This window comes from Coenobita brevimanus, chromosome 68, assembly GCF_032717465.1.
Source record: "Coenobita brevimanus isolate Jiangsu-jjx chromosome 68, ASM3271746v2, whole genome shotgun sequence".
Taxonomy (NCBI): domain Eukaryota; kingdom Metazoa; phylum Arthropoda; class Malacostraca; order Decapoda; family Coenobitidae; genus Coenobita; species Coenobita brevimanus.
The window spans coordinates 21,945,599-21,958,104 of record NC_137021.1 but is presented as its reverse complement, the minus strand read 5'-3'; the positions used below and the strand labels follow the sequence as shown (position 1 = coordinate 21,958,104).

Sequence of the window (12,506 nt, the reverse complement as noted above, 5' to 3'; positions counted from 1 at the left end):
TGAATTGGTGACATTATATTCTTGTTTGTCAAAGGCGAAGAACAAAAGTGTGCACGTAGTATTCTCATATGTGTAGCTAGCGTCTTATGACTCTAGAAAATTATCTGCAGATGACAAAGTATTCATATGCTAGTGAATCTTTTCAAATTCAAGAATACCATAAGTCAATACAGTTGTTAATTAGCTGCTGATCGAGGTATAGTTTATTCTTTTCGGCGCCACTACTAACGTGAAGGCTTTCCCCACAGGGCTCGGGAAATTCCACAGTTATGAAAACATCAAGGATATTGACCTTGAGCACGACTGAGACAGTGGTGGCGGGACGTGTGGCTGGCGCGCCATTCTCTCTCCAACTTCCCTCCCGTCAACTCGCCCCCACAACGAGGGGTCGCTTCTAACCTGAATAGACTAGACACCTACATCACTATTCACTTGGCCGCGACCCAAAGCTGACACGCTTGACATGATGGGTGTGTATCTGTGTGGGAGTGTGTTGATGGTTGTGGCGGTGACGGTTACAGCTGTCAGCCCTGCCACAGACGCCAGTAGCAACCCTACCACATCAAGTGACATTCCGGCCACACATCGCACTGACATTCCTACCACTCACCATACTGACATTCCTCTCGCAAAACCTGCCGGTAGTTGCGGTCTGCACTGTGGCTGTCCTGCAGTCTCCTCTCTACTGCAGCTTATTGGGTTCACTCCTGCATGTGTGGCCTCCTCTCTTGCGGTCTGCTCCAACCTTCAAGGAGAAAATCAGGTTTCCACATCTCTTGAGGTAAGTTGTTGCAGTATTTCCCCCTTAATTCATTGGTTCCCAATCTTTTCGCCTCATTTCCGTTTTTCGAACCAAATTCTTACCAGTAATTCCCTTACCCTGCTCTAGGCCTGCAACAGGACAGATTGAAATCACAATTTATAGTAGTCACTGTGTTGATAAATATTGTACATACGTTCTCATAAGCCATGCACTTTGATTCCCTGCTGAAACTGATCGCAGTTAAATGAAAAACTTACACATTTAGTTCTGCACACTTAAGTGTATTTTTGATTCTGAAAGAATTAAAAAAAAAAAAAAAGCAAAGCTATTGATCAGTGATGTGTGTAAGAAAAGACTACAGATTAAATAAAGGAAAAGTAATTACATCAGCACACAACAAAACTCATAGTTTTTCTTGACTTTTGGGTTACCATAATGCATTTCCATTCTTTTATTACTTGAAATTGCTAAAACAATGTCAGATTTAAATTTAACCCGTCACCACTCATCTACGTAATCGTTAATAGCTGAATACAGGAACTACCGAATGAACCAATATTAATCACATTTCTCCCATAAGCCCCTAAAAAAGATTCGCATCAGTAAAGCTGTTTCTGTGTGCTTGTCTCCTTAGCCTGACATCTATACCACAGACCGTGTGGTCCTGTCTTCCGCCATCAAGCTCTTTTCCTTCCTTAACACATTGCTTTCCAATTTTATAAAACTCGCTGCTCCGTCCCTGTACCTCAGTGGTTCTTATCCTGGGGGTAACTACCACCACAGGAGTAAGTTTGCCTTTTCAAGGGGGTAATATCGATAACAGTTTGCTTGGCGATATATATATATATATATATATATATATATATATATATATATATATATATATATATATGTGTGTGTGTGTGTGTGTGTGTGTGTGTGTGTGTATAGCAATTAAAAATATTATGAGAAGGATCTGGCTATGTTCTGGATAAAGCTTGGTAAAGAACAGACCATTCTATCATAGTAACCAAACAAGATCCTGCTATCTTTTGCAACAACATACCACTGTGAAGATATCATTGTGAGAAAGAGAGAGAAAAAAAAGATATGTTTATTAACTATGACATGCGATGCGTATTGCACCTAATTGAGTCACATACAGGAAAAGTAATTAAAGAAAAAGTGTTTCACCCATCACACTAGTAGGCTATTGTAGTGTATGTTCTACTAAAAACAATTAATGCTGTTGAAAACCGTATTCTGACTTCATTATTATAGTTTGTGTAATCACTTGGATAATACATTACTAGTACCATTATGTTTTTGTACTCTTTCTCCTGATTTAAGTAACTTGAGATAGTGTGCTAAGATGTAACAGCAACAAAAAGGTTAAGAACCAGTACTCGTCCTCATCCTTATCTCATTCTCCGCCTCTCTCTCTCTCTCTCTCTCTCTCTCTCTCTCTCTCTCTCTCTCTCTCTCTCTCTCTCTCTCTCTCTCTCTCTCTCTCCAGCCCGGTCACATACTTTGCTACTCAGTCTCTCACTACTTCTACGCGCCACATGACCAAACTGTCTCAGAGTACTCCGCCCTAAAATAATAATAATAATAATAATAATGATAATAATAATAATAACAACAATAATAATAATAATAATAATAATAATAATAATAATAAACTTTTCTAGTTCACTTCGTTTTGGTAACTAACAATACAGGACAATAGAGGGACCTGGTGTCAGTATCAAATATCAGCGGTTACACGCAAGTGGAACGTTTGGGGTCGCACCGAGTTACAGTAAAGCAGGATGAAGGTAACTGAAAAATAGTCCAATTTCCACACCCCTAAAATTCTATACACTCCTTCTGGTACACCCACAACTGGGACCGCTGCCTTTCACTTGAGGACAATACGATTGTATATAAAGTTATCAACTCCATATGTATAAATAATCGATTAAGTGAGAATATATACACGTTCGTAGCTTTTACGTTACTGGCATCAGATGACTGTTAAACTTAAATTAGAAGACTGGTAGTGAAAGGGATAATGAAGGCCGTATATAACCCCTCAAGTTCGAAAAGTCTCTCCTGAGTAAACTAAGGCGGTCTGTCGACAGCAAGAATATAGCCTACTATAGTCACGGCGCTCGACTCTGAGGTTATCATTATCGTACCCTGGCAACCTATCATTCAAAAGTGCTTCCAATTTCGTATCATATTATACACAAATGATATTATTATGCACGAATATATTACACAAGAGTATTATTATACACGTACATATTATATACGAATCACATGGCTCTCATACTATACACGAAATCAGACGCACACTTGAATGGTAGGTTGCCAGGGCACGATAATAACAACCTCAGAGTCGCGCGCCGCGACTATAGTACTGTAAAAAGACATCATCGCCATGGATTTCCGGTTTGAGAGAAGAATATGAGACCGTCACATCCCGTGGAACGTGAATTTCGTCTGAACGTTAATTTACTATTCGGCAGAGTTTCCAACAGAGCAATTCTAAAGCTGAATCTAGAGACTTTAATCCCACAGGGATTTTCCGTCATAAAAATCCTTGCCAACTACCAGCGACTTTTACCAGCAATGGCAGTACTTTTAAAGTAGTTTTCAAGAAGTGGCTGTTCAGTAAATATTTTACTACTGTTTAAGTGTAAGGTAAAATATTACTGCTGCTTAAGTGCAAGGTATAACGACATTAGTTAACCCGGTTCAAGAACTCTTCTAGTAAGAGAACTTGCATTGTTTTTCAGTTACATTCATGAAAGTTCTGATAATAAAAAAAAATAATGCACACCGAGCACAATGGCTGTCTTTACACACATGTTCAATGAAGCTGCATCTGAGTGGTTTCTCCAAATAATTTAATGTGTTTAATAAGACTAATTGATAAGGAATGAAGACTGATTACAGAATATTTTGATTGTTCGGCATAATTGTTACTGTATTCAGGCATACAGGGCAGTGATTCAAAACCACTTCCTACTGCTTTTCCCTTTTCAGAATGTAAAGCGCACTGGAGCTAACGAATCTTCATTGCCGTACAATATTGTTTTATTGTCCGCTTTTTAGCTTATTTCTTTAAATTGTCATCCAACCCTTTCCTTTTACATCAAGCACATTGAGGTCCAAGGCTAGGCTACTCATTCCTAACATATAAGGCGCGGGTGACCAACCTCGCTTGCTCCTATTGACATTGAGGGAGCAGTTAACTCCAACTTTCCCTCAAATGGAAACCCTTGGGGACCCAATGCGAAATGAGCGCCATATCCAACTAGAATTATGATCAGGGATGTTCTGCCCAGAGACCCAATATATCGTACCGTAGCATGAAAATTATCGTATCTTACCCTAAAATTATCGTACAGGTAAATTTTCAATAAAAACAAGTTACCAGACGAGATGGTGTGTAAAAAAAGGTATGATGAAATGGTAAATGTAGACGGGGCATCATGAGCTTGACTGAGTCAATCCAGGAGAATCACAATTAGGTAAATACAAACTAATAATTAAGACGGTACATTACTTTTGCCTTCCTTACACTCACGTTTCCCGGTAAGAAATTAAGAATATCCTACAAAGCTTTATGTATACCAGCATATCAACTGTACTTACGACTTTACTGAAGTCCTATACAAAGTTGCAGAGTGGGTAGTGGGTACAGCAGCACTACAGCTTGGCCAGGGCATTGAACCAGGCCACTACCAAGCACCAAGTAAAGTTTGAACTTCTAAGTCCTTGACATTTATGGGGTCGGCCGGGCTTGGCCCTGACCTCCCATGGGACTGGGAGGGGAAAGGAATTTCGTGAGTGACTCAGGGGAAGCGTGGGTTACTGGGGTGTGGGCACAATGAACCGTGTGGCGGGAATAGTGAGTGTTGTTAACCTGCAGTATATATAAAAAAAAAAAAAATCTAGGGAAGCTGAAATAGACAAAAATTATCGTATATTTTGAATGTGATATCGTACATCGTACAAGCATCCCAAATTATAGTACAAATACGATAATTATCGTACGTAGAACATCCCTGATTATGATGCAAGGATGTGGAAGCATATGAAACGGCATACTACCAGAACCCACTTTAAATGTCCACCACGGCTGGGTTTTGAATCCTAGACGAGGACTGTAGCACCACACCACTGTAGACAATGTAAACCCACAAATCCCTTTTGACTCAAGTATTAAGTTTGTAAAGAATCAAAATAGGCATTTGAGGGTTTACATTGTCAGCGTACTTGAATCCTTACTGGTTTTGCATGCTCTCCAGCGATCTTATCTTGTTTGTTAGCTCTTTTTAGAGGTCCCTATTCCCCATTTTTAAATCAGTAACATTTTATTTACTTAGTGTGCTTACTTTTTCTATAATCCATTTATGAATTAAACAATGAAAATGCTTGCATTTCAATTACCATTAAAGCTTTTATGTTATGACACTAAACACTTTGCATTTTCTAATAATTTTCATTTTTTTTTAATGCAAGGAAAAAGGAACCAAAGGCTGAGCCCGCAAAACGTTCCTTCCAAGAAAAAAAAAAAAAAAAAAGCATTACAAAAGAGAGCCAGATTCAAGATCTATTAATTCCGAGATGCCTGGACACACGGCGCTTGAAGGACTGGAGATCATAGGAGGTAGGAAATACACACAGAGGGAGACAGTTCCAGAGTTGACCTGTTACATAAATGAAGGACTGGGAGTAACGGTTAACTCTTCCATTAGAGAGTTGGATAGAAAAGGGATGAGATTTTGGTGCTACACGGGTGCTACACGCCTGTCACAGAGGTGGAGGGATGTAAGCAGACAGTTCAAAGGAGTAGCGACCATTGAAGTAGCGATAGAAAAGAGATAAAGAGGCAACAGTGTGGCGAAGAGACAGAGCTTGAAGGGAGCCAGTAAGAGGAGGAGAGTAATGAGACGAATAGCCTTTGATTCCACCCTATTGAGAAGAGCTGTATGTGGGGAGCCTCCCCACACATGAGATTTGTACTCTAAACAGGGGCGAATAAAACCCGTGTATAAAGTCAGCAACTGTGCAGGGGTAAAGAAGGCACGGAGTCGCCTTAGCACACCTAATCTCTTGGAAGCAGATTTTACAAGATATACAATATGATCTTTCCAAGATAAGTCCTGCGTGAATGAAACCCCAAGCATGTTCAAGGATGATGCAGGATTGGTCTGGATGTTATTAAACATTAGTGGGTACTCTTATGGAAGATTTTGTTGGGTTGATTGGTGTAAAAACTGAGTCTTTGATGCATTAAAAACAACAAGATTATATTTACCCCAGTCAGAGATATGAGCCAAGTAAGACATTAGGTGTACCATAGTCACATCCCTTGTTTGTTGAAGTAACTGCTGAGAAGGACGTTGCGGCTTTGCACACACTGATTGTTGGATGTTATTTTGAATTCTGATATTCATTTTGTTTACTACAGTTGCGAGGTCTCTTACAGTGGATATTCATTGTTTCAGAATCTCAATTTTGCAAACAGATTAATCATCATTATCATCATCATCATCATCATCATCCGCACCCCCCCTTCCTACCCTACGGAAGGGTGAGGCGTAGCAACGCCCAGACAGCCAACCAGAGCAGGCCCTAAGGCGATGCGACCGATGCAACTGCATTGGGCCCCGCTCCTCTAGGGGTCCCGCGCTCCCCCCCCCCTCCAAAAAAAAGAATAAAACCTTTAGGCCTTTAGGGGCCCCACGCCTAACGAGCGGGCCCCTGATAGAGTATAATGTGGCGCAACGCACTTGACATGTCTGCAGCTGAGCGGGCCCCTGATTGAGCATTATGTAGCATGCACCAGCCACGCGCCTCTCTCATAGTGCTCATTTAGGGCCCCGCTCTGCCCGAGGTTAGATGTGTGACCCCTGCAGATTTATCACATTCTTCCTCATGTTTATCTCTTCAACACATTTTCAAGAAGTATGTGTTTTTTTTTGGCTTGACTGATTGTCTTGGTAGTGTTGTTCATCAGAGGTCTAATATGTGAAATTTGTGCTGCATGCATTTTCCTGAATTAAAGAGTGCTAACTGCTTGAATCCTTCAGCCAAGTGATTTTGGCTGTTGGCCTAGGTTTCATAGTTTTCTTGTGAGATCCTGATCGGGCTTATGAGAAGATTGTGTCAAATATAGTCTGTAAATTTCTATTGAAAATATTTGCCTTAAATGATTAAATGAATTTCTTCTGGTATTATAAGCTTCAGCCCTGTATTCAGTTTGCAGTTACATGAGCTGACTGTGGGTATTGTGATATCCAAGATTTGGAGTTTAGGACCCAGGCCTTTATGTATTTTTGCTGATATCTCTGTCTTTGGATCCATTTGATAACAGCAATGTTTAGCAGTTCTTTTCTCTGACTGTAGAGCACCAATTGTTAGTAGTTTTGCTTAAGAAATTCACCGGCCGAAAAATCCCTTCATCTTCTGCTAACAGCAGGAGTTGAACAGCACTTAATTTAACACTTGTCAAGAAAATTTTTTTGAAAATTTTAAATATTATTTAAAGAACCTTAGCCCTCCCCCCTTGCAAAAAGATGCCGAAAAGAAAGCGTGACATTTGCAGAATCTACCTAAGTGGCAGTGAAAAGAGGAACATAAAGGCAGCAAAAGAAAATGAAGTCAAACGTCTCAGTGGAGCAATGGAGAAATTTATCATTAAAAAGAGTGACACTGAGACCGAAGAGCCAGACTGTAAGTCAGTCAGTTCCATGGAGTTCCAAGATCTGCCCAATCTTCCTGCAGCTCCTTCCGTGCAAACTGCTGAACAAGCTACATCATCATCTAGTTTGCTTCAGCAGCGTACATCAGAACTCAAGAGGAAAGACAGCAGCCTTGATGTTAGCTTTGTTTAAAATTATGAGGATCCTGCCTCTTGGCCAAAAATTCTTTCCACTGCTCAGCGAGATTTTCTGGTCACAAAGGGTCCACATAAGTTAGATTTGAACCATGAATTCCCCAAAGATGCAGCAGACAGGAAATTTTCAAATTCTTTACCTACAGCGCAAATTATCAAATGGGGAGGTGATGCAAAGAAAATGGCTGGTCTTTTCAGTTAGAAAAACTTTTTTCCATTGTTAATGCCGCGCTGTCCTCTGATGGGTTTCATGACTGGTCCAATGCTAGTGTGCATTTAGCTGAGCATGAAAAGTCTAGCGGTCACTTGCAGGCAAGTGTTCAATGGTTTGCGGCTAAGCAAAGACTAAAGAAGGGTTGCTCTTTGGATTCAGTTCATCAGCAGCCAATCAATGATGAAAAGCTAAGGTGGCAAAATGTTTTTCAGCGCCTCCTTGCTATTGTTCAGTTTCTCTCTGAACATAACATGGCTTTCTGAGGATCTCTTGATAAACTCTTTGAACCTAAAAATGGTAATGCCTAGTCCAACTGATTCCCAAGGTTGATCCTGTCATGCAAGAACACCTGCAACAAATCAAGGATGAAGAGATCCATGCCCATTACCTTGGCAAGCGTATCCAGAATGAGCTGATTCAGCTGATGGGTAACAAAGTCCAGAAGACCATTAATGACCGTATAAAGGCCTCAAAATACTTTGCTGTTATACTTGATTGTACTCCAGATGTTAGGCATTAAGAACAGTTGTCTCTGACATATATGTATCTGATGGCTCCACTGTTCCTGTTGGAATATATGAGCATTTTATTGAATTCATTGAGGTGTAGGAAAGTACAGGAAAGAGTCTCCTGGATGTTCTTCTTGACAAGTTAGTGACACTGGGTTTAAATTTACAGGATATCAGGGGCCAAGGCTATGATAATGGTACTAACATGACAGGCAATAAGTCTGGTGTTCAGGCTTGCCTTTTGGAAATGAAACCAAGAGCTTTCTTTTCACCCCAGTTTTCTTTACACCCTGTGCATGCCACAGTTACAATTTGTTACTGGGGGATATTGCCAAGTCGTGTCCAGAGGGAATGACCTTCTTTGGCATCCTTCAAAGGCTGTATGTCTTGTTTTCTGATTCAACTCGGAGATGGGCAATTTTCACAAGACATGTTAAGGACTTGACTGTGAAACCTCTCATTGAAACCCGATGGGAATGTCGTACTGACAGTGTCAAAGCTGCGAGGTACCAAACTGTTCAGGTTTACGATGCCTTAGTGGCATTGCTGAGCAAACAAATGACCCCAAAGCTCGCAGTGAGGCTATGTTACTATGCTGTGAGCTTCAAAATTTCAAGTTCATTGTTTCCATAGTATTTTGATATGCTATACTCTTTCAGGTCAATCAGGTCAGTAAACAGCTACAAGGTGAGGCAGTTGAACTTTCTATTGCAGTCAAAAGCATGGGGAGAACTATTGCATTGCTGCAAAAATAGAGAACTGATGGATTTGACAATGCTCTTGCAGATGCAAAGGAGATTGCCAATGATATGGACAATGAACCTGTCATTAAAGAGAACAGAATTCGTAGAAAGAAACGAACATTTCAGTACGAAGCTCAAGATGAGCCAGGTCAAAGTCTACAAGAAAGTTTCAGAATTGGATGTTTCAGTCTCATCCTTGATAGAACCATTTCATCCATGAAGCAGAGATTCCAGCAGTTGAAGTCACATGTTGTTTGGTTGCTTATTATCTTTCCACAACCATACCAAAGCAGAAATGAGAGTGCATGCAGCCAACTTGGAGAAAAGTCTTACCGTAAATGGCACCTCAGATATTGATGGTTACATGTTAGCGGAAGAAATGGATGCTCTAAAGTCTTTTATTCCAGAGGAGATCGCTTCCCAGCCCTCCGAAATCTTAAGTTTCCTTTCCAAAAGGAACAGCTATGTAGTTTCCCAAATTTCTGGATTGCCCTGAGGATACTGCTGACTATTCCTGTTACTGTGGCATCAGGTGAAAGAAGTTTTTCCAGGTTGAAGCTTATTAAGACATATCTGAGGTCAACAATGACACAAGATCGTCTAAATGGCCTAGCCATACTTTCCATTGAAAATAAAATCTCATCTCATAAGTAATCATAGACTTTGCAGGCATTAAGTCCTGCAAGAAAATTCTCTAAGGTTCAGTTACATAACAGTTAAAACTGCACTGGAGCAGTGAATGATGTCAAACCGCACAATAAATCTCTTAATCTCAAGGATGAAGGCAAAAAAGATGAATATGATCCAGAACATGCTCATTGTCTGTTTATCATTGTATTGGCTGTATATATCTATTGTATCTATCTTGCATATTATATTGTATCTTGTATAATATATTGTATCTTGTATCTTATAGGTATTGTATATGTCTGTGATATGGTGGTTTAGGAATCTTTGTTTTACATTTCTGATTCATAACGAATCATTTGCATTAATATTTAAGTCCATTCATGAAGCATAACTATAAAATTGTTTTATTTTGGGGGGCTTTGGGTTTGACATTCAAAATCAGAGAGTCCTCGCCCCTGCTCCTTGCAATGGGCCCCACACCTGCTTGGGCCGGCCCTGCAGCCAACGTTTGCCCACTCCAATGGGCCACGCTTCCATTCACTCACCATTCAAGCCTACGGAATCTTTGTTCAATATGATACACCAAAAAAATTCACCACAGTCAGTAGCTTCACATAAGGGGTGCCAAATCCCAGATCATGCACTTCTTCTCACAACATTCATCCAGTCAGATGGACCTCTTGTCAGTCCCCTAGCCTCACCGACTTCTATACCTCTCCTTCTCACACACATCCACCATATCCCTTCACCTTCTCCTTGGCTTACCTTGCCTCCTCCCCCCTTCAAATTCCCTCATATATACCTTTTTCAACACTCTATTGCTATCCATTCTCCCCACATGACCATACCATCTCGGTACACTCTCTTCGATTCTGGTGTCCAAAGACTTCCTCACTCCGCATGTTTCACGAGACACATTATATCGTAACCTATCCACTTTCTGTACTCACATACATTCCTCAGCAGCCCCATCTCCACTGCTCTCAATCTTGACTTTTCATTTTCATGCCACACCATTGTCTCACATTCATATGTTAAACTTGGCACTAATACTCTTTCATGTAACCCTAGTGCAGCTGCAACACTCAAGCCTCTGTTTCTTATCAAGGCCTTCATAGCACTAACTATTTTCCTTCCTTGTGTCACTCTACTTTCCACTTCTTTTGCACATTTTCCTTTCTTTTATATCACTGTACGCAGGTACAGTACTTCTACTCTCTCACCAATTCCAGTCTCTCTCCATTCACTGTAATATCACACCTTCTCCCTCGCTTACCATCACTTTACTTTTTTCTACATTTACTCTCATGGCACGACGCTTATAGACATCAACAAAACTCTGCACTAATCTACCAAGCTCTTGTCCGGTATTTGCAAGTAGCATTGCATCATCAGCATACAACAAATTTGAGATATTCCATCCATCACTCTTCATTACCAACGCCATCCCTCTCTCCATTACTTGTGCTTTTACTTAGCTCAACATCCCATCCATATATATATATATATATATATATAATGAACAACCATGGAGACATCATATAACCTTGTCCGACGTCCACACTGATCGTTGTTGTTGTTGTTGTTGTTGTTGTAATATTCTCTCCACAGCTCTGGTGGGGAATGGGCAAACAAGAGAGCTCGTCAGGGAAAAAGGCAGAAAAATAGCCCTCCAAATGAGAGCATAGCTGGGCCGACATCGGCAGGCAGGGCAAGGCAGCAGAGGCAGGGAAGGGCCGTGAGAGGGGCAGGCAAGCACAGCTGATGGTCGTGGAGGACAGGGCAGGACGTGCAGAGGTGGATGGAGGCGCGGCGCCGAGTGGAAGGCGCCGACGAAGAACTGCATGTGGATAACGCACCGCCACTGCCCTCAACCCCCTTGCCCTTGGTGGAAAAGGTCCGTAAAGACTCGCCCAGCCCCACAGCAAATGGAGACCAAGGAGGGAGACCCAGACATGGTCGCAGGGAGGGCAGGCCTTGGTCCAGGTGGGCGAAGGGAGAAATCTGCTCCTGAGGACAGGTCCTAGGCCGTGACCCTCTGGGTGGAAAGGACAGGCCAACCCTCCTCGGTGATGCTAGGGGGGGCTGGTCCCTCCACGGACTGGAGTGGAGGTGTCGACGGGACGGGAGATGGGCTGCGAGTACACTGATCGTGAACCATTCACTTAGATGCCCATTTACCCTTACACATGTCTCACCACCATCATAAACAATCTTGATGGCACTTAGCAGCTATCCATCTACACCGTACATGCGCGGTACTATAACTGTTCCACATCCACTCCACAAGGGTAAGCATTATTCAAGCTGAGAGCGCTCATGTCTCATGTAAATTATAGTTAACTTTCTGTGAGTGACTCAGGAGAAGTTGCTTTTGCGGGGAATAATGAATACGGGAGTGTGATCTTTTTTAAATCCCCAGCAGGGAATGTCGATTTCCGAGATTTACCCCAGCGCTGTCTCTCTCTCTCTCTCTCTCTCTCTCTCTCTCTCTCTGAAAGGCTATATGAAACACTGGTTGCGGCAGTGCCTTTAGGTCAAACATCGATATATTAACCATCTTAGCAGGTATTATTTCTCCTCCACACATGAGCCCTACCATGATCGGACGATCGGGGAGTTTTCTTGTCAGAGAAAACCCGTGACCAGAAGTCTAGCCTTTGATTCTCACATTGGCAGGCAAATTCCAGCCTGGCAGCACGATATACTTCCGTGAGGCTCTCCTTTTTCGTGGGAACAGGGAACCCTATGGTGTATTCCCGGCTCATGTAAC

At 41.6% G+C, this 12,506-nt stretch overlaps 1 protein-coding gene across 1 annotated transcript in view; it reads left to right on the top strand.

Moving 5' to 3' along the window:
• The first annotated feature begins 466 nt into the window (after window positions 1-466).
• Window positions 467-12,506, top strand: part of LOC145405858 (microfibril-associated glycoprotein 4-like) — a 231,657-nt gene continuing 219,617 nt past the window's right edge. The window contains exon 1 of the mRNA XM_080277113.1: window positions 467-781. Coding sequence (XP_080133239.1) covers window positions 467-781 — 315 coding nt within the window. The remainder of the gene's footprint in view (window positions 782-12,506) is intronic.